At 39.0% G+C, this 22,766-nt stretch overlaps 3 protein-coding genes across 4 annotated transcripts in view; 1 reads left to right on the forward strand and 2 right to left on the reverse strand.

The window, feature by feature from the left end:
* LOC109820585 (copper-transporting ATPase PAA1, chloroplastic) overlaps positions 1-9,191 on the forward strand; it is a 37,121-nt gene extending 27,930 nt beyond the window's left edge. For both annotated transcript variants that reach the window (XM_020386741.1, XM_020386742.1), the window contains 6 exons: positions 331-463; positions 1,384-1,481; positions 3,053-3,290; positions 4,703-4,906; positions 7,007-7,087; positions 8,523-9,191. In XM_020386741.1, the coding sequence (XP_020242330.1) occupies positions 331-463; positions 1,384-1,481; positions 3,053-3,290; positions 4,703-4,906; positions 7,007-7,087; positions 8,523-8,783 (1,015 nt within the window). In that variant the 3' untranslated portion in view covers positions 8,784-9,191. The remainder of the gene's footprint in view (positions 1-330; positions 464-1,383; positions 1,482-3,052; positions 3,291-4,702; positions 4,907-7,006; positions 7,088-8,522) is intronic.
* On the reverse strand, positions 9,536-11,747 carry LOC109820586 (pentatricopeptide repeat-containing protein At1g15510, chloroplastic-like). The gene has a single exon (XM_020386744.1). The coding sequence runs from the start codon at positions 11,642-11,644 to the stop codon at positions 9,878-9,880; it is 1,767 nt and encodes a 588-aa protein (XP_020242333.1). The 5' UTR covers positions 11,645-11,747; the 3' UTR covers positions 9,536-9,877.
* On the reverse strand, positions 12,622-14,638 carry LOC109821429 (serine/threonine-protein phosphatase 7 long form homolog). Its single transcript, XM_020387615.1, has 3 exons — positions 14,500-14,638; positions 12,999-13,445; positions 12,622-12,930 (listed from the first exon to the last, which is right to left on the reverse strand). Exons 1-3 carry the CDS (start codon positions 14,575-14,577, stop codon positions 12,622-12,624), a joined length of 834 nt encoding a protein of 277 aa, XP_020243204.1. The 5' UTR covers positions 14,578-14,638.

Genomic DNA, 22,766 nt, shown 5'->3' on the forward strand with positions numbered 1-22,766 from the left:
AGAGATATTGTCTGATACTCTATAGTGTCTTCTTCTAAGAAGATTTGCGCCTCATTTCTTTATCCTATTTAATGCTGAACAGTGTTTTTGTATATATGAAGAATAATGTGCATGGAAGCAGTTCATCTCTAGGCTGATTTCATGGCATCATTACATTTTATACAAGGATGGAGTTCGAGGTTTAAGTAAAAGTTAAATTTGTACTGTTTAGATTAAAAATGATGGTCGTTGAATTTTGGTTTACATATTCACTTTTTATTTTAATTTTCTGATTTCGCATTGTATTTGGCCTAAAGCCTTTTACTGATAAACCTATATCCGCTTGTACAGGAATTCCGCAAATCATAAATGGACAGAAGATGAGATTTTGAGTTTAGCCGCAGGAGTTGAATCAAATACAAACCACCCACTTGGAAAAGCAATTCTTGAAGCTTCTCAAATAGCTAGCTGCCAGAGTGTGAAAGTAACAAACTTATTGTGTTCTCATGATTAATTAACTCTCCTTGCCATTATATGTTAGTTTAACAGAAGGAATAAGAAATAGTAAGACAATGGTAGTGATTTAATAACTCTATACCAAGAGATTAGAGTTCATAGTAACTACTGGTTGCAACTGCAAGCACAGAAACCAAGCTTTAGAGATTAAATTAGTTGTAGGTTGAATCAGTTTTAAATTGTTGCTTGAAAAGATACAGAGATGACAATGCCATCTTTGTTCATTTAAACCCTAACATTTATTTCTTTGCATTAAAACTTATATAGCTGTAGTAGTTTGGTATGGGTGTAATGAACTATATGATACCACTGTTTTTTATTTAAACAAATATGAATTGAACTGAAAAATTAGGTATGTTATCGTTTGAATATCTGGAATTGCTTTTCATATTGTTTTCTTGTGAATCATTCACTTGATTGGAACCAAAGACTCGGTGATGCTAGATCCCGGTTTTGAATCACACCATTAATACGCCCATCACAAAATAATTGGACTTTGATCCTTTCTTTATCCAGAATTAGAATTCGTTGTATGATCTGTATTATTGACTGCATCACATGCATGTTTTGCATATGCGGGTAGACTGTTGTATTTGTGTTTAGATGCTACCGACCAATTAAGGTATTTGTCTGTGAGCAAGTAGCAATTACCTGGCAGAAGGTGTAGTCTGGGATAAGACACTTGTCTCTTTAATGTTTCATGCATTCAATTGAGCATTCAATTAAGATACCTTGATCACATACATTCAGATAATGGTACCTCTCTGAATGACCTGTCTTCATAAGTTCATGGACACCCTACCTCACGTTACATTAAAGTTTAACAGTTACCTCATACTATAAAATAACTAAACACGTCCTTATTCTACTGATTTTATCTAATCATAGGTGATAGATGGAACATTCAGTGAAGAACCTGGGTCTGGAGCAGTTGCCACCATTGAACAGAACAAGGTTGCTGTTGGGACATTGAGCTGGCTGAAAAGGTATTCAGATGAAAACTATTTTTCACATGATGTATGGGAATATTTGTTTCCTTTCTCTAACTGCTATTTCGCATAAAAGGATGTTCTATTATCTTTTTCTTGCATCTTTATGGGGTACACAACTGGATTCAACTTCTATTCAATAATTTAAATATTGATGAAGCATATTCCTCAAGTCCTTGTGAAATATAACACGACTATTTTCATCTTGAGCCTGTTCTCATCAAAATGGGGTTGACCACTGAAACTGACTTTATAATTGGAAGACTGTGTATGATTCTGCAATTTTTTCTTATTGGATGTCAACCTGAAATTCAGCTCTGAGTTTTGATGTTATCCCCAGTCAAGGTAACTATCGACAAGACAGGACCTGTTAGAGCACCTAGCAACCCAGTTTGCTGGGAGGAAAACCTGCTTCATCAGTCATTAGGGGTGGAAACTAATCGAATTTGATCGACTACCTTAAATTTGAATTTGAATTCAGTTTACTCCAGCGAATTCAAATCCGAATTGTGTCGAACGGGTAGAAGGTTTTCAAATTAGATTCAGTATATTAACTAGATATTCGGTAAATATCGACAGTTTATACCAGTCGTAGTGTAATAATCACGAATATTTGTTAGCACACTTGGTTAAGGAATTCGATTCTTAACCCTGAAGTTAAGTGTTCAAATCCTATATTGGTATATTATTTGTTTTATTTTCTTTTTACATGTTGCATAATTACTCAATGATTATTATGATATGTTACTACTAAAATTATTAAATTCATATATTTATAAAATATTAATTTATATATTTATCAATATTAATATTAACATGAAAATTAGTATAATGTAATAATGTAAGCAGGAAAACATCTCATTAGATTTTAGATCTACATGAATTCATTTTCAATCGAACTTTTTTAGCAACTTAAGAATGTAATCTAAGCTAAAATTTGCATAAGAGTTTATTTCAATAGATATTTTGTTATGATATATGTTGACATGGTAAATATCTCAAGTGTAACTGTAAAAGATAAATATTCTATGATAGATTAAACTTAGAGGAATAAAATGTCAAACATAAATGAATATTTAATAATCAAATTAAATATACCTATGGTTTAATTCTATTCGTTTATGATCCAAATATTAAAAAATATTCGTTTACAGTTAAATGAACTATCGAGTCGAATATGACGGAATATCTGGACGAATAATAACCGAACAATTTACTAATTACTTTGTTCATTTCCACCCTATTGGTCATGCACTTTAAGCTCTCACGAGTCACATGACTAAGGACGGCCATCAAATATTCTCCTAGACTTAAGAGGATCTGGAAGAAAGGCTGAAGATGATAAAATTTCTGTTGAGAAACAATTTAGCCTGAGGCATGATATAATCCAGAGAACTAACTAAAAGGCATTCTGGAATCAAATAGTATTTATGATTGGAATATGATAGTAATGTATATGCTACTATATTATGAGAAAATAATATGGGTTGCCCAAAATAAAACTTTGAGAGTTATTGTGTGCATGCATCTGGGTAGGTAGTAAACTGATGACTATCTGCATTTTGCAGGCATGGAGTTGTTCACAATCCATTTCCCGATGCAGAGCTTGATAACCAGTCTGTTGTATATGTAGGAGTAGATGGCAGTTTGGCTGGAGTTATTTACTTTGAGGACAAAATCAGGGAAGATGCTCGTCAAGTTGTTGAAGCTTTGTCTAAGCAAGGACTAAACTTATATATGCTTTCTGGAGACAAGAAGAATACTGCTGAATACGTAGCATCACTTGTTGGTATCAGCAGAGACAAGGTACAAAACCTTGGTACAGCTTTGCATATGGTGCTGCTTACCCCTGTTTGTTTGAACATTCTGATTTTTTCCTTAGACAAAATCCATGGGCTAATACTTGTGGCTTGACTCATGAGCATGCCATAGCAATCACAAATTGTACTTGGTCAAACCTTAATAGGTATTTGTTAACAGTAATTTTGACTTTTTGACGAACAGAAGGGCATCACATGTGTATAATCTCACTGAAGATCCCATCACATGTAATGTATCATAAACGTGAAATACTGTTTTTGCTACCTTTTTTATTTCTTGCCCTTTATAGCTTGTGACTTTCCTCACAAACATACTTCACGAGGAATTTTTTTTCTGGAAGCAGGGCGGTAAGAAATGTGAGAGCATATTTAAAAAATTTGTAAAAGTTTTCAACTATGAAGGAGAATCTCCTTGTTGTTAGCGACCAGTGTCATGAAATCATTTAACTAATTGGATTTGGAACAAGGAGGATAGAGGGGAGTTATCTGAAAGAATTGCAGATCATTCAAAAGGAAAATATTAAGAAAAGATAGTTATGCACATAGATTTCAGAATATGAAATTTGAGATTCATTGAGATTTATGTAAAATCCGAAACATGCTACTCAGGTTAGTTTGATTCATCCTGTATGTCATATGCTTGAGTGTACTTGGCCTGCCTCCATTTGTCATGGTGCATGATTCTAAATCATTTAAAGCATAATCATTTGTCATGATGCATGATTCTAAATCATTTAAATCATAATCGAATGTATTTGGCGTGCTTCCTGTCATGTGCACGAGAAATGATAATTAATTTCTAGTTCCACCTCTTAGTCCGTGAATCTCAATGTAAAATCCGAAACATGCTACTCAGGTTAGTTTGATTCATCCTGTATGTCATATGCTTGAGTGTACTTGGCCTGCCTCCATTTGTCATGGTGCATGATTCTAAATCATTTAAAGCATAATCGTTTGTCATGATGCATGATTCTAAATCATTTAAATCATAATCGAATGTATTTGGCGTGCTTCCTGTCATGTGCACGAGAAATGATAATTAATTTCTAGTTCCACCTCTTAGTCTGTGAATCTCAATGTAAAACCCGATCTTAGTCCGTGAATGCTTGATTTTTTCTGTGGTTTTGTACCTATATATATCTGGATGCGGCATTGGTTTCTTGCTATACTTGTTTCCGGCAAGTATGCTGAGCAAGGTGAGTTCTTCAGAGTAATTAATATGTTAGACATCGACTGTTTGCTAAATGCTTCTACTATTTAAGTGGTTTACATTACATTAGAACGCGGGGGGTTGGGGGGATCTTCAGATCTTTAATTTTCTGAATCATTGCATCACCTGATTTGATTTCTTTAGTTGGACAATGTTTTCTCATAGTTTTAACTGTTTAATCTGCATAGGTGCTTTCCAGGGTCAAGCCTGATCAGAAAAAGAAATTCATCTGCGAGCTTCAAGAAAGTCAAAAGGTGGTTGCTATGGTTGGTGATGGCATCAATGATGCTGCTGCATTGGCTGCTTCTGATGTTGGAATTGCAATGGGTGAAGGTGTCGGTGCAGCTAGTGACGTCTCTTCTATAGTGCTCATGCGCAACAAACTATCTCAGGTTCTGGAAATTCTTTTACCAATTGTAACGCTTTTTTTATTTGATTGCCTATATATCTTTGTGATCACCTCTTTCTTTTATTTTCTTACCTTATTTTGTGGAAGAAGCCATAGCCTAGTTTTAAACCATAGACCTCCTGTTACCCAATCCCGTGTTTTACCAATGAGCCAGACCTCACTGGCTAGTTACTTTCTCTCGTTTCTTCAATTTCCACAATAGTTAGCTCATTTGATTCCTCTTGTCGTATTTTCTTGTTACTGGTAGAAAGGCATGTTCTCAACTTATACTAGTCAGTGCCCATTTAATCTTGATATTTCTAACTATCTTTTGGTGTTTCTAACTGTTATTTGATACAAATAATTAATTCTTAAGCTGTGTGGATTTTCTCTGCAACTATTGCTTCCATGTTAACTAGAACATAATTCAACCAAAATCACACTCTTTACTCTTTATATTGATTTCGAATATTTCATCTTGATTTTCCTCTCGCTAACCCTACGTTGCCGTCCATGTGGGGGTTGGTGTCAGCGGCAAACCCCATCCCCATCTCCTTATTACCTGAGCCCTCTCTCGTTGTCTCTAATGGACACCACACCCCTCCCCCATCATTGTTAGCGCAAACAACCCCTCCCCATCATTGATGGTTGTGACAGCGACAAATGAGTGAGAGAGCTGGGGAGGGAGGACTGACTAATTGCTTAAGATTTGAGTTAATTAATTAATTATAATTATTTTAAATTGAGGTACCTTAGTCATAATTAGTTGTCCCTTTGTACGGACAAATTTTCAAAACCGTTCTATTTGTAAAAATAATCCCAAAAAACGATCTAGTTTCAAAATATTCTTCAAAACCGATCCAGTTTTAGTTGTTGGGCTGCAACTGGGTTGGTTTTGAAGAAAAACTTACGAAACTTCACGGGACTTGAAGTCCCGTGAAATTTAGCAGGTATTTAACCAAGCTGCTAAACTCGTGAACTTTCGTAGTTCAAACAAACTTCACGGGACTTGAAGTCCTGTGAAGTTTGTTTGAATTTATTTTCCTCGCAGAAAGCGGCCGAGATATGCGCGGGTTGGAGTTCAGCGCGGAGGTGGGTTACGTGGAGTTCCTCACACGTGTGAAGAGGGCTGAGACCGAGGCACGTGCTAGTGTACCCTCTAGTTAGCAGCAAGTAGAATATTCTGAAGGATGAGGTTTTGAAGGATGGGATTAGTGGGCCCATGTTAGTGTACCCTCTAGTTAGCAGCAAGTAAGTACATATATGTTTTTATGTAAATTTGTTGAGAAGTCGAGGGGCTAGTTGCATAATTTTAGAAGTAGAATCGCGTGGAATTTTGGTCACTTTAATAAACTTCACGGGACTTCAAGTCCCGTGAAATTTATTAAACTGTGAAACTTCACGGGACTTGAAGTCCCGTGAAATTTAGCAACTTAGTTAAATGGCTGGTAAACTTTACAGGACTTCAAGTCTTGTGAAGTTTGAGACCTTTTTTCGCCAAAACCGACCTGGTTTCAGCCCCAGGACTGAAACCAGAAGTTGAAACGGGTTGTTTTTGGGGAATATGTTTGCAAATAGGACGGTTTTGAAAATTTGTCCCCCTTTGTACTTGACAAAAACTCTAGAATATACACAAAATATTTCCTAACAGATCATTTTTAGGGGGGTTTGTTTTGTTTCTTTGTTTTGTTTTTTGGGGTTTTCTTTTTTTTTTCTTTGGTGGGGGGTGGGGGGTGGGGGGTAGTGGTGGAGCAGTTAAACCACATTCTCAGAATGTGGTGGTAATTTAACAAATCGTTGGATTCCAGTGTAAATCTGAAAATAGAGGAAAATTTATTTATTTATTACTTTTAATAGTTTTTTATGGGGGTATGTAGGTAAAAGAACCCTTGGGTTTATGCTTGCTGGCTTTGGTTGTTGGTTGTTTTGATATAAAATTGACATGTCCTTTAAATTACTTCATTAACGATTTTGCTTTACATAGTATCATCATTGTTAGTTGTGCATGCATTCTTGTGTTCTTGCAGATTAGTACCATCATGCTTTTTTCACACTTCTTTGGCCTCCTTTTCTTGTTCTATATGTCACTGAAATTCTTTTGCAGGTTATTGATGCGCTAGAATTGAGCAAGCAAACTATGACTACCGTGAAGCAGAATTTGTGGTGGGCATTTGCATACAATATTGTAAGTCTGTTTTTAAGCATGTTAAGCAAACAAGCTCTCTTAGTAAATAACTTCAGCTCGTATACCATGGTCTTGAGAGGTTTGACTATTTGACTATATAAGTTACCAACTGCTCGCCCTAAATGAGTTCGTGTCTTTGCCTTGTATGGTAAGTGTACCATCAAATCTTATTGAAAACTAACTGAAATGCCTAACTTCATGAAATGAGGGAGCAACCTTAAAGTTTCTCTAGTAAAGGAAAGAATCTCAAGCATGGACTGAGCTGTTGCTATCGAGAATTAGAGGACTTCTCAAGGTACTGGTGCAACTAAGGCCCCTAGTGTAATGCCTTCGTTCAAGAGGAAAATCAAAGTAGCTTCTCAGTTTAACGGATCATAGATGTAGACAACACACGCGTGCACACATACACGTGCGCACACAACGTACCAGTCACCACGGATGGCTTGGTTTCACCATCATTTATCTCTTGGTTGCTCATTTAACAAAATGAGTTGTCACTTCATTACCATCAAATCCATGTATATGCATATACATTCATACATATGTATATCTATGTATATATTTATAAACACAACACACAAGGTACTAGTCACATCGTAAGAATGGGCCTCGCCACTCCTTTTCTCACAAGTCTTGAATAGGCAGAGGCATTTCATGTGTCGCATTGGGAAAATTGACTTGATACCATTGTGGACCAGCCCTTTTTATTAAATAGATAGAAAAATAGTTCAAGGTTACAAGTGTACCCAACGTGGGACTAAAACACTAAACAAAGAAAATAAAGACTTAATTTGACAAAACTGAATTTGGTAAGAAAAATCTATGCTACCCCAAAGTTTTCAAGTTGACGTTAATTTGACAATTGGATACCTCAAAGCCCCAACTTTGATTCTCACTTTCGCTAATCTCAAAAAAACTGAATTTGGTAAGAAAAATTATTTATGTCCGATTTTCTCTGTTGATATTTTTGAACAAAAATTGATGTCAATTTTGTTGCACTTTGGGGTATCAAATTGTAGATAGAACTCTGAACTTCAGGGTATCAAAGTTAAGAAAGGTTGAAACTTAGGGGTATTAGAGGGCAAACAACTTTTTTAGATGGTTGGAAGAGAGTTCTTCGCATGTTTGTGGAGAAATTGCTATGCAAATGCATATTTAATAAAATTGGTTAGTGGATATGCACAATATCAGTGTGATTAAATTTTTGGCCCAAAGGTGGCACAGCTGAAATTTCAAATACTAACACCTTTACGCAAAAGTGTCCATTGGAACTTTTCGGGATTTACACTATCTTGTTTTATATGACCTGGAAGCTTACTGTATTGGGGAAAAATAATAAATATATTTACTCAGGTTTTAATGTTTTAATTCTTCAAATTAATTTTTTGCAGCTGATGTCCTTGTATATTTATTGATCAACTTGAATGGTTTTTAGGTTGGAATACCCATTGCTGCAGGAATACTGCTACCTGTAACTGGTACGATGCTGACTCCATCCATTGCAGGAGCTCTAATGGGTTTGAGCTCAGTTGGAGTGATGGCAAACTCATTGCTCCTGCGGCTCAAATTGGGCTCGAAACAAAAAATTATGAGTGAGCTGCAACAGAAACCCAGACAACTTTCTGTCTCAGATGTTGTTCTGGACATAAGCCACCAGCCGGAGAGAACTCAATCTGCAAAGTGGAGGAGTCCCTGATTCATAGCAAATGACTTCAACACGGAGTGCAGAAGACTCTCCGAAGACAAATTTCTTTAACAAGGGAGAAGGCTGCATGGGACTCAAACCCCTCGCATAGCCTTACCAGAATTATCAAATTCATCCCTTCGCTTTTCAGCAGAAGTTCCATATTGTATGTTTTTGCTGCTGGTTTATTTGGCCATTGCTCCCTCAGCCTCACATCAACAGATCATAGATGGCATGAATTTACTCATTATTTCTTATATATGTTATATGACATGATATACGAAGAAATTATGTAAATTAAATGATCAATAATAAATCATTATGCGGGTGAGCTGGACAAAACAGAGAAGTCCTTGGAGAACTGCAAAGCTTGTATCTTTTTGGTTATTGGATTTCATTAAGGGATGTATTTCACTTTAATTCAGCAGATTCTACTTTATCTGAACATTCTACTGAAAACTAAAAACCTCAGGCAACATGTTGGTTCCATGAGATTGAAGTTGCATATGATCGTCATTACTCCTGTTATGTTCTATTCATATAGGACGAACGACTTGATTATTCTCATTCGACACGTGGGATATTGTTCTTGGGTAGTATCATTCAATTGATTTTGCAGTTACCTGAAGATTCGTAGTCTTGATGCTCTGATTAAGGGATGATAATGAAAACAGACGAAATCCATGCCAGGTTAAAACAAAAGAGGAATTCAACCGGCCTCCAAAATTTGGGAGAAATGTTCAGTCACCTTTGTTACTTGTTAGCGGCTGATTCTGAAAATGCTGGTTGTGAAAAGTAAGGCGATAGATAACCAACAAAGTTCCGATGTTTATATCTACCTAGTGTCCTGTCACTAAAGCTAAAGACAGGACGCAAATATTCGTTCTCCCTTGATCGTTATAACTTCTCCTTCGATCTGAGCTGAAGACTGAGCAAGGAAACAAAGAAAACAACAATTACAAGAGAACGCTGCAGTTCCAATCGACAATGTACCGTATTCCGCGTTATTATTCATCATTAGCGAGGGTAACTTCCTTTCGACGAATATAGAGTTTTGGAATTCCTCAATATGAATTTCAAGTTCTGACCCTCAAAACTAAAGATCTTTAGGCGCCTGAATCAATCCTACTCCACCCGGTTTTCTTGATCAATCCTTTCTTATCCATCAACCTTCTATACTTTGTCACCTCTTTCCAGTTCCCTAAAGAAGCTTGTATGTTAGCCATTAACACATAATTTCCACTGGTCTCCTGCTCGGATTCGAATATAGCACATAACTCCCCATTGTGATGAGGTCTGCTTCCATTAAGCAAAGGCCCCCAGACGTGCCTCTGTGCTTCAACTGGCAAAGGCCTGATAAGGTTCAAAGCCAAATCAAAATGCCCAGCTCTACCAAGCAAATCGATCACACACGAGTAATGCTCTACTCTAGGCTCTATTCTGTAATCCCTCTGCATTCTCTCGAAACATTCAAGTCCTTCCTCCACCAAGCCACCATGACTACAACCAGATAAAACGCTGGTAAACACGATTGCATCTGGCTTAATAGTTTCTTCCTTCTCCAATTCCTTAAACAGTGCAAGAGCCTCTTTTCCCTCCCCATGATGAGCATATCCATTGATCATTGCACTCCATAGAGCTAAGTCCTTCACTTGAACTCGATTGAATATCTCTTTTGCTTTTTCTATGCAGCCACATTTGCAGTACATGTCAATCAGTGAGGTCTGAACTCTTAAATCGGATTCCAGCCCGTTTTCTTTAGCATACTCTCTAACACTCTCGCCTAGTGTGAGGGAACCAAATCCAATACAAGCTGAAAGGATGGTGACAATGGTAACTGCATTTGGCTTAATGGGAGAACGAAGGAATAGCTCAAAAATATCCATTGCTTCAGTTGAATTACCATTTAGAACACAGCCGCCAATCATCGAGGTCCACAGCGAGACATCCTTCTCATTTATGGAATCGAAGACTTTTCGGGCTAAGAGTAGATCGCCACACTTGGAATATAGATTAACCACAGTGGCAGCAACCATAGGTTCATGATCTAAAGCATGTTTAACTAGAAGAGCATGGACGGAGCTAGCTATTTGTATATTCGCCAACAAAGCGCAAGAAGAGATAAGATTGATGAATACAAGTGAGTCTAACTCTATGTGGTCTCTTCGCATTTCACTAAAGAGATCAAAAACTTTGGAACAGTCCCCATTCCTTAAATATCCACTCATGATGGTAGTCCATGTAACTTTCGATCTTTCCTCCATCAATTTGAACAAAGAACATGCAGCATCAACCATACCATACCTAACATACATACCCATTACTGAATTCACAAAACACAATCCAGAATCGAACCCAACTTTAATCCCATAACATTGCATCACCAAACCATATTGAAGAGCCAATTCAGAGCCAGGGCATCCCGAAACAAGGCTAACCAAAGTGCTCGAATCTGGTTCAATACCAACTCGTCGCATCTCATTAAAAACTTCAAAGGATCTTTTAACTTGACACTTACGAGTATAAGCAGAGATCATGGAATTCCAAGAAACCAAGGTTCTTGCGGGCATTTCATCAAAAACTCTGCTTGCGCTCTCCAAATTAGAGCATTTCGAGTACATATCAAGCAATGAAGTTTGAACATAGGGATCAGAATGAAAACCCAATAAGATTGTGTGGGCGTGAATCTTTTTTCCATCTGAAATTGAGTTTAGTCTAGCGCATGCTTTGGCTACGAAGGGGAAGGTGAAGTTGTCGCCATGAGTGTTGGTTTTGAGCATGGAGGAGTAGAGGTTGAGGGATTCTGAGAAGAACCCATTTGATGTTGAGGCTTGAATCATTAGATTCCAATTTCTCAGAGATTTGGAGTTCATTGGGGTTTGAGAGTTTGATCATTGTGGTTGGCTGCTTTCAATAGGAAATTGATGCAAAAGCTGAAGTAGGGCTCTGTTGATCGAAGTTAATTTCAGGCAAAATTTTTGAGATCGACCCATTTTAATATTTATTCATAAAAATAGGCCCATTCCAATCTTTATCTATCTATATCTTATAGGACAAATTTTCAAAACCAACCCTTTTAGACATTTAATTGCAAAAACCGACCCTTTTTCATAATAATTGCAAAAATCGACCTGTTTTCAGCCCAGCGCTGAAAACAGGTCGGTTTTTGTAAAAAATCTCCGAAACATCACGGGAGTTCAACTCCCGTGAAGTTTATGGAGAAATTAAACTTCACGGGAGTTCAACTCCCGTGAAGCTTAATTTGTGCTTAAAACTCCACGGGAGTTCAACTTCCGTGGAGTTGCAGTCAACAAATCCAGAGAATCGATCTCTGGAAATTGTGACTGCAGCTTCACGGGAGTTCAACTCCCGTGAAGTTGCAGTCCACAATTTGCCAGAGATCGAGTCTCTGGAAATTTGGCACTGCAACTTCACGGGACTTGAAATCCCGTGAAGTTGCAGGTCACCCAGCATGCATAGCTGCTGTGCTGGTTTTGTATATTTACCTGTAACTCATATATATGTCAATTTATTTGCAAACAACAATATATACATGATTCAACAATGAATTATAACTCATATATATGCCAATTTATTTGCAAACAACAATATATACATGATTCAACCATGAATTAAACACACACGATTATGTATATGAACAACAATTTATCTTCAAAAGTTTAGTATTTGAAAATTCAGGAAAGTTACAAAATTTATCAAAATAAGTTCATATACAACCCAATATAGCTCCCCTCCTTCCTCTCCCTCTCTTCCCCCTCCCCCTCGCTCTTCCCCGCCCCCTGGGTTCCTGCTGATGAGCCTCAACTATACTGTAGTATCCGCGCTGCTGCTATGAAGCCTGCGAAGTGCCGGCTCCACCTCGACTATCGGCGAAGTTGCGTGCTTCGGCATGCGAAGTGCCGGCTCCATCGGCATGCGAAGTGCCGGCGTCATCATCACGCGGCCGTCGACGTCGAGCGTACGCCCGTCCAAATGAGCGAGACCTGTCCTCACGGCCTGCGAACTCGTCGACGTGAGTCTTATGGAACACCTGCGCTATGCTCTTCTTGATCCTGCTGAGGAGACCTAACGCCACCTGATCCTGAATCTCAGTCACGTGCGCATCAATATCAGCATCAATGCTATCTAAAACACGGACCTGCGTGGTAAACAATTTATTAAGTATCAACTCAATAAAAAATATTATAATTTAGCTTAGAAACTTACGTAATCTCTCTCGTTCATCCCACTAGGGATGTAACTATCTGTCGGTGGGCGTGGCATGTGTCCAGCTAAAGGCTGTGGGTCACGCGTGATCCATCTACGTGTGATACCCCAATACCAACGCATATACGTGGTATAGTCAACAGCTGTGGGCCTCGTATCCTGTATGCAATCCCACCTCTGAACCCACCTGCCTATGTAGTCCGCACGGACTACGGCCCAGTCAGTCCGGTGCGATGTAGGGCGCCGCCGACGATTGATCTGCTCGACAGGATCTGGAATATGCTGAGAGAGTGTAAACTGCCGTAGCACACGGTCCGGTACATGCATCTCTACGATCTCCCAACAGATCAATGGAACTCTGGCTCTCCACAAGTCGGGACTATCTCGACAGATAGGTGCAAGAGAATGTATATCGAGCTCCGGCGGTGTATAGGGTCTCCACTTGAACTGAAATAAAATAAAACATTTATCAGTATCATACAGAAAAACTATAATATTCATACTTCTTGAGTTTTATATTTACCTGTTCATGCTGGAGGCCATCAAGCTCATTTCGGTAAAACTGACGGTGACGCGTCGCTGATTTGTACTGAGCGTATCACACGTTATACCTATATGCAGAATAGCGAATATATAAGTACAAATATTCAGGTTACGAATGAAATATGTGTGTGTACAATTATACCTGTATGCCAACGGATACTGCCCCTCTAAGTCACGGTGCATAAGTAAAGTGGGTCGTCCAATATGAATGCGCTCCCATGACCAAATCTGTATCAACGTACAGCATCCCTTGAATTCTTTATTCTGCATCAGAGATACTCTACTCAATTCTCGATACAAATATGCCAACACCGCACTGCCCCACGATAGTGCCCCGCATACACCAAAATCCTCCAGCAGTGGCAGCCATCGTGCATGTACGAGAGTCTTGCTCGCATCAGGAAATAGTACGCACCCTATCATGTGCAATATGTATGCACGAGCATGAAACTGGAGCGTCTCATCAGAGGCATCCTCTGGTATGTCGCCCTGAAATGTCTGACGAAGCCACGATAGCTTCATCGCACCACTCCTCAAGTCGGGAACCTGTCCAAGTAGCCGGGCACATACCTCCGGCCAACTATGATCGTCGGTGCCCGTAACTACCGGTCCATCAATCCGGAGCCCAAGTATGACGGCCACGTCCTGTAAAGTGATCGTGTACTCCCCTATATGCATGTGAAAGGTATTGGTCTCTGGCCTCCACCTCTCAATCAAAGCAGTGATAAGTGGCCAATCAAGCCTGATATAACGAATCGTCGAACACGGTCGAAAACCGGCCTGAGCGATCAAAGCTAGTACCCTCTCATCCTCTATGACCCATGCCGAATGACTATGGGAATGCTCGATCATCGTGAACTCTGGTACGGGCTGCACATAAAACGAGAATCAGTTTTAAGTATATTCATTAAAAAATTACATTAATCGAAGAAATATATATCTAATTTATTCGTATTACCTCTCCCGAACCAATATGGTCTGAACAATGACTCGCCTGAAGGTACAAAACGTCGGGATTCTCCGGTCCCGGATCCATAATGAATAGACCTGTGATTAAAATATGAGCATATATACAGAGTGCAATGAACACAGTATCATACATAACATATTACAAATAACGAGTATCATACGCTTCAAAGATAACAACTACGAATGACATAAAGCCCACTATCATACGCTACATAATACAACTCAACGCCTAATACTAACTGGACACCTATTTTTGTTGTGACCCGGTTGATCACATCTACTGCACTCAACTTCAGGATCCTCCAACATGCGGGAATACATTCCTTCGTAGTTCAACGATTTGCCCAAATCTCTCTGATGTTTTTCAATGAACAATTCGACCGAACGCTTCTCGTCATGTAAGACATGAATGAGACCCATATCGCTGATGTTTTTCAATGAACAATTCGACCGAACGCTTCTCGTCATGTAAGACATGAATGAGACCCATATCATAGTCACTTGATATTTTAATGCCACTTGTTCTGTTCTCCACAACAGGATAATTGCAAACCACACTGAGGTGATACTCACGTGAGTTAGTTAATGTAAGTTTGTGTAATTCATTAACCAAATCATCGAAAGTACACGATTTTGTTATGAACAACGGTCTCGTCGTGCCTCCTTCATAAACGGGCATATTATTCTCGAGGTAATTAATCTTCCCATCATAAGAACAGAGAATTACAATTCGATCATTCATCGTTACCTCTGAAGAGTGAAAAATTCAATATCAATATTACACGAAAAGCCAAATAAATATTGATTGTTACTAATTTTTACATTTAGGTAGTAACTCTAATTTCCACATTAATTGATAATTTCACCTCTAAATACGCAAAATTATTTAATACGTCTTCACAAAATTCGTAAATAATTCACAATTAAATTCTAAAATCTAATTTATATCATACATATGCAAAAATCTAAAATCTTATTTTTCTTCACAAAATCTAAATAATTCACAATTAAATTCTAAACTCTATATACAATAATTTTCGAAATTATTGATAATTTTTCCTCTAATTTCACAAAATTATTATAATTTACACACTAATTCTTCACAAATATCACAAAATTATTGATAATTTTCCTTCTAATTTTCACATTTCCTCTAATTTCACAAAATTATTGATAATTTACACACTAATTCTTCACAAATATCACAAAATTATTGATATTTTTCCTTCTAATTTTCAAATTTATTGATAATTTTCCCTTTAATTTTCACATTTATTGATAATTTCCAATCTAATTTTCACATTTCTTCACAAAATTCGTAAACAATTCACAATTAAATTCTAAAATCTAGATTTCTACATGTAATCACAATCAAATAGTGGGAGAATACAAAAATTAGAGGGTATAGCTTTTTTAGAAAGAATTTACCTTTTTTTTTGAAAATCTGACTGAGATCCGGTCGGAGGCGGCGGTCGGAGGCGGCGGCGCCGGCGGCGGTCGGGATCTGGGGCACTGGCGGGGGTCGGAGGCTGGGGCGGCGGCGGTTGGAGGCTGGGGTGGCGACGGAACTGGGAAGCGGCGTTTGGGAACGAAGTTGAAATGTTAGGGTTTGTGGGCTGGGGTCGGGGGGGTCACGCGCGCTTAAATAGGTGGCAGCAAACTCCACGGGAGTTCAACTCCCGTGGAGTTGCAGTGCCAATTTTCCAGAGACTCGATCTCTGGAAAATTGGCACTGCAACTTCACGGGAGTTGAACTCCCGTGAAGCTGCAGTCACAATTTCCAGAGATCGATTCTCTGGATTTGTTGACTGCAACTCCACGGGAGTTGAACTCCCGTGGAGTTTTAAGCACAAATTAAGCTTCACGGGAGTTGAACTCCCGTGAAGTTTAATTTCTCCATAAACTTCACGGGAGTTGAACTCCCGTGATGTTTCGGAGATTTTTTTACAAAAACCGACCTGTTTTCAGCGCTGGGCTGAAAACAGGTCGGTTTTTGCAATTATTATGAAAAGGGGTCGGTTTTTGCAATTAAATGTCTAAAAGGGTTGGTTTTGAAAATTTGTCCATATCTTATATTAGGGCAAGGGTAGCAAACTCCCACCGCCCGCTCTCAAGGCCTACGTGGCGGTGGGAGCTCACAGCCTACCTCTCAACGCTCACAGCAAGCTCCCAGCGGGTCTCGGAAGTCCTGCGTGACTGATTTTTTTTGTGGTGAGGCCTACATCCGCTCCCAAGCGCTCCAAAACTTTGTGGAGCACTTGGGAGCTCCGAACGTATATTTTAATTTTTTACCCCCCAAAAAACCCCCTTATGGATGATGCCAATTTGACTGTCAAAAAATTCAATTTGAAAGAGCCATTGGTGAAGGTTCGGAGCCGTTGGCAAAAAATTCAATAAAAAAGGAACAATTAAAAAAATCCTATAAATTCTCAATTCACCACACAAGATAATTCCACACAACTCTCTCATAAAAAACTCTATAATTTCCTATCAAATTACAAATCTCATGGATTCCTCCCAAAACTTCTACTCGCAACTCCTCACTGGTGAAGGTTCGATCTTCTATCCATCGTTCTACACAGACGTTGTAGAAGAAGGTCACCCCATCAATGAGTTCTCACAATCGGCAACACAACAAGTGGCATCCTAAGAAACATCGACCACAAAGAAGAAGAATGCTTACACACGGTCCAGAAATTGGACTATCCACGAGGATAAGCTTCTCGTGTCTGCTTGGCTGAACACGAGCCAAGACGCCATACAAGGTACGAGGCAACACAAAGATAAGTTTTGGCAAAGAGCTAGCGACTAATTTATCCAATACTCCACTGATCCAACGAGCCGCACATCAAACCAAATGATGCATCGTTAGTCAACAATAAAACTGTCAGTCAACAAATTCTGCGGGTGTGTTTCTCAGATTGAAGGAAGACAAAGATCTAGTACGAGAATTATTGACCAGATAAATATTTAACTTATATGCTTTTATGTAAATGCCATAGCATCATATTTTTAATTATTGAAAATTTAACGATTGTGTAGACTGCAAAGTAAAAGAATTATACCAATCTCTTTATGGTAAGCCATTCATGTTTGAACACTGCTGGGTTGAGTTGCGTCATCATCAAAAGTGGGTCCAAGAGATTGAAACTTACAATAAGATTCGATCATAGCTAAGAAGAACAAAAAACTTTGAATCCTCACCAAACAATTCCTACCCAGCAACCCCATCGATTTGAACACTAAATCGGATGATGTTATAGCAAGGCCTGAAGGGAGGAAAGCGGCAAATCTCAAGAGGAAACAAAATATGGAAAGCTCTGAGTCTACTAAGTCCATCATGGGAGAGGCTTTCGCGCGGATGAAGCAAACCACCAATCAAAAAATAGAAATGAAATAGAAGAAACAAGATGACGATATCATGAAGATGGATCTCTCAACACTCAATTCAGTTCAACGACAATACTTTGAAATGCGTCAGGCAGAGTTATTGGAGAAGTGGATGTCTAAGGATTCTTCCTAATTATCTTGCATTAGATTTATGATTGTACTTGAAGTTGAAAATTTTGGCATTGAATGAAAACAACTACTTTATTGAAAATAAAATTAGCGTAGTACAACAACTCGAACTTCTTTGCTAAAATTACATTAGACATAAAAAAACTTAATCCTCGGCGATGGACCCCTTGAGCTGCCACAGATGCTCGATCAAATCATTCTTTAGTGATTTATGTGTTTGCGTGTTCCTGATTCGATGATGATTTTGGATGAACTCAGTTAGAGGCACCGTCCGCACATGAGAAGGTTCAACGACTGGAATCGAATCAGTAAAGTCAAAGTTGTTATCCAATTAACAATCTTGTTCATCTTCAATGATCATGTTATGCATTATGATGCAAGCTGTCATGATGTCTTTCAGCACACTAGGTTGCCAGAAACGTCCTGGTCCACGAACAATCGCAAATCGAGCTTGCAACATGCCAAAAGCTCGCTCAACATATTTTCTTGTGCTCTCTTGTTGTTGAGCAAAGTACTTATGCTTGTTTCCTCGTGGTGCTGGAATAGTCTTTACTAATGTGGAACACTCTGGACAAATCCCATCGGCGAGATAGTATATCATATTGTACTTGTGACCATTGATAGTATAGTTGCATGGTGAAGCTCTTCCCTCCGCAAGTTGTGCGAAAACCGGTGAACGATGTAGAACATTGAGGTCATTGTGAGACCCCGACAGTCTAAAGAAGGCATGCTATATCCAAAGATCTTTGCAAGCTACGGCCTCCAAAATAATTATAGGTTCATGAAAATGCCCAGTATACATACCTTGCTAGGCGGTTGGACAATTCTTCCATGTCCAGTGCATACAATCGATGCTCCCAAGCATACCAGGAAAACCTCGTTGTGAACCTTCCTCGAGAAGGCATGCAACGTCTTCATTAGTCGGTGAACGCAGGTATTCCTCCCCAAAGATGTTGATAATTGATTGAACGAACCTCTTCACGCTCTCAAGCGATGTTCTTTTACCGATCCGAACGTAGTCGTCAACGGAGTCAGCGGATGCTCCATATGCGAGCATCCGCATAGCTGCAGTAATCTTTTGAAGGCTAGATAGTCCCAACTATCCAGCACCATTCCTCTTTTGGATGAAGTACTTATCATGTTCGACGACTGCGTCGTGGATTCGAAGGAAGAACGAACGCGTCATTCTGAATCTTCGATGAAAATAATGAAGAGGATAGGTTGGTGCATTAGCAAAATAATCTTGGAACAACCGATTGTGGCCTTCCAGTCGGTTTCGATGGAGCACGATACGTCTTTACCGATTGTGGCCTTCCAGTCGGTTTCGATGGAGCACGATACGTCTTTTGTGTTGAACTGAAGTTGAACCTTTCTCTTGTTCTTCTTCCTCGGAGCACGATACGTCTTTTGTGTTGAACTGAAGTTGAACCTTTCTCTTGTTCTTCTTCCTCGACGACAACTGCTCCCATAAGAAAGAACGTCTTCATCATTTCATCATCGTTAGAGCTAGATGAGCTAGACATTTTATTCTAGGAGATGATGAGTTAATGTGAGAAGGCATCGAATTTTATAGGAATCAGTCGATTGACGGTCAAAGTTTGCGATACCTTAAACTTCGTGCCCAACCTCGAAGACCGGGTTACCTCGAAGACCGTGTGCGTTTCCTCGAAGACTGCGGGTTACCTCAGAAACCGTGTGTGCTCCCTCGAAGGTTGTATCCAACGGTAGAAATGAAATAAAAGAGGTTTAAATATAATTAAAAGTGATGGGTAAAAAAATTAAAATAGAAGAAGGTTTTTTTTATATTGTTGGAGCTCCTAACTATGAGCTTGTTGGAGCTCCATAAAATAAGGAGGGCCTCCAAAAGCTTATTTTTTTAATTTTTTATTCTAAAATGCTTGAGAGCTCTTGAGAACTTACTGACTAGGACTCCCAACTAGGAGCTTACTAGACTTGCTCTTAAATCTCTTAGCATTGCATGTGCCACTTGGCAAATTTTCTTTTTTAAATTATTTTTTAAATTAAAAATTAAACTATATCCACATGTCAATCTCTTACGTGATGTTTTGCACTTAAACACTTCAAGATTTTTATTTATTACACTACTTAAATGCTATTCCTCTCGAATAAAGAGCAGTTGGAAAAGTGAACCTCATTATTTCTTGGGGAAATTGCTTCTAGCTCCTAATTTCCATACGAGTATTCCGCCCCCACCTAAGACTTTTTCAACGCTTCCAAAACCCCCAAAAGTAAAGTGATAATTCCCTGAGCCCCCAAAATACAAAACCCAAGTGATTAAAATATGTGAAGACCATAATACACTTTCTCTCTCTCTCTCTCTCATGATGTTACTGTGATGATTTAAAGTGAGTTTTGGGGGGAAAAATTCTAGTTCCCTCCAAAATTTTTCAACGGCGTCAACATCGGCGATAATACTTTTCCGACGTTTGTTCATGAGGTGAAGAAAAAGTCTTTGGGAAACTAAAATTTTTTGGCGGAATACTTGTAAGGAAACGACGGGAAAGTTTCACCGGTGGGAAGAAAATGACGTTCGTTCATCGGCGGAATACCTGTAAGGAAATCGATGACTTGAGATTAAAATAGAGTATGTAAATTTATATATTATTGTTATTTCACGGTACTAAGTTTGTTGTTAAGCTTATGAGTTGGTGGTGAAAAAAGGTAACATGTTGGTTTAGAAGGTTGCAGGTTGGTTGTGAATGATATCTATTGGTTGTGAAGGTGTTACAGGTTGGTTGTGAAGGATACGTGTTGGTTGTGAATGTTATCGGTTGGTTGTTAAGGTTACGGGTTGATTGTGAATGTTACGGGTTAGTTGTGAACCTCGGTAACCTCTGTAACCTTCACAACCAACCCGTAATATTAACAACCAATCCGTAACCTTCACAACTAACACGTAAACTTAAAAACCAACCCGTAACCTTAACAACCAATGTGTAACCTTCACAACCAACATGTATCCTTCACAACCAACCCGTAACATATTCACAACCGACGCGTATCCTTCACAACTAACCCGTAACCCCCAAGACAATCTCTTTTCTCCCTTCTTATTCTTCTTCTTTACAAATTTCATGAAAAAAATGAAGCAACAAAACTGCTGCTCATCATCATCATCATCATCATCTCCTCCCCTCTCATTCCCCTCCCTCTCCTCCCTCTCCGCCTTCCTAAAATCCTACATCCCCTTCGACTCCCTCTCCTCACGGGGCCTCTCCCCGGACATCAAAACCCTAAACAACCTCTACCCCGAGATCACTAATGACAAATACTCTCTCCTCGCCTCCCCTTCCCTCACCTACACTGTCAACGCGGCCATCCTCCTCATCAAGAACCCTACGGCTCTACTCTCCTTGAATCCCACCAACTCCTCTCTAACGGAACCCTAAGGAGTAGAAACCGCCCTTTGTCTGAGAAGATGACGTTGGGGGAGCCCGTCAAGGATGAAACGGTTTGCGCGATCAGGGAGGAGCTGGGGGAAAATGTCAGGGTCAGGGTCCTGATGGAGACGTACCGGGTGTAGGTTGACAAGGAGGAGTCTATTTCGTACCTGGGGCTGCCAGTGACGTATTTAGAGAGAGAGAGAGAGAGAGAGAGAGAGAGAGAGAGAGAGAGAGAGAGAGAGAGAGAGAGAGTATTATGGTCTTCACATATTTTAATCACCTGAGTTTTGTGTTTTGGGGCTCATGGAATTATCGCTTTACTTTTGGGGGTTTTGAGAGCATTGAAAAAGTCTTGGGTGGGGGTGGAATACTCATATGGAAATTGGGGGCTAGAAGCAATTTCCCCTCATTTCTTTCTCACTTTATTTTTTTTTGGTCAATGAAAAAAATTTATTCATTTACCAATGAGAGAAATGTATATACATCAAGATCTCAAAGCATTTGAGAGATCAAACTGAATACATTGATTACAGAGACTTCAAGAACTCTTCAAGAACTGATAGGTTTCACAAATCTTGCAACCAGTCCCGATACTCCTCCTGAATTTGTGAATTGAGAACAACAGATAGCATGTCCATCTTAATTCTCTTAATCAATTGAGCAACAGATCTTTGTTCCTGTTGAAAGATTCTGAGATTTCTCTCAGACCAGATATTGTAGATAGCAGCCGTCAATGCCATTCTTTTGATTCCCTGTTTGAAACCTTTTCCTCTTAACTTTGTACAAAACCACTCCAAGATAAGATCCTACTCGCACGATTTCCAGGAAAAATGAAGCCAACACATTATGCCATTCCAGACCTCAGAAGAATAATTACAGGAAAAGAAAAGATGGTTCCTGTTTTCCAGTTCAGCTCCTGAGCATAAGCAGCATGAACTGACATTTGTTAACCCTCTCTTTATCAGTCTGTCTTTAGTAAGTAATTTGTTCAAGACAGCAAGCCAACTAATAAATGAATGTTTAGCATAGCACAATTGATCCCAAATAGTATAATGCCATGGCACTTGCTGAGTAACTGGTAACAAATCATGGTATAAGACTGAGATATGAAATTTTGTGTTCCTGTAGCAAGTATTCAGCAATTGTAACAGATTATTGATCCCTTCTTTCTCACTTTAGCTAGAACTTTTATGGCTTACCGCCAAAGCAAGTGACAGTTCATCTTCTCTTAGGAAAAAACATTCATTTTTTCTCATTCTGGCATTTTAGTTCCTCACCCGCTCCTCCAAAATCCTGATTTCTCCTCCTCACTCTCTAAAAACTCTATCTATAT

Source organism: Asparagus officinalis, chromosome 8 (assembly GCF_001876935.1).
Source record: "Asparagus officinalis chromosome 8, Aspof.V1, whole genome shotgun sequence".
NCBI lineage: Eukaryota > Viridiplantae > Streptophyta > Magnoliopsida > Asparagales > Asparagaceae > Asparagus > Asparagus officinalis.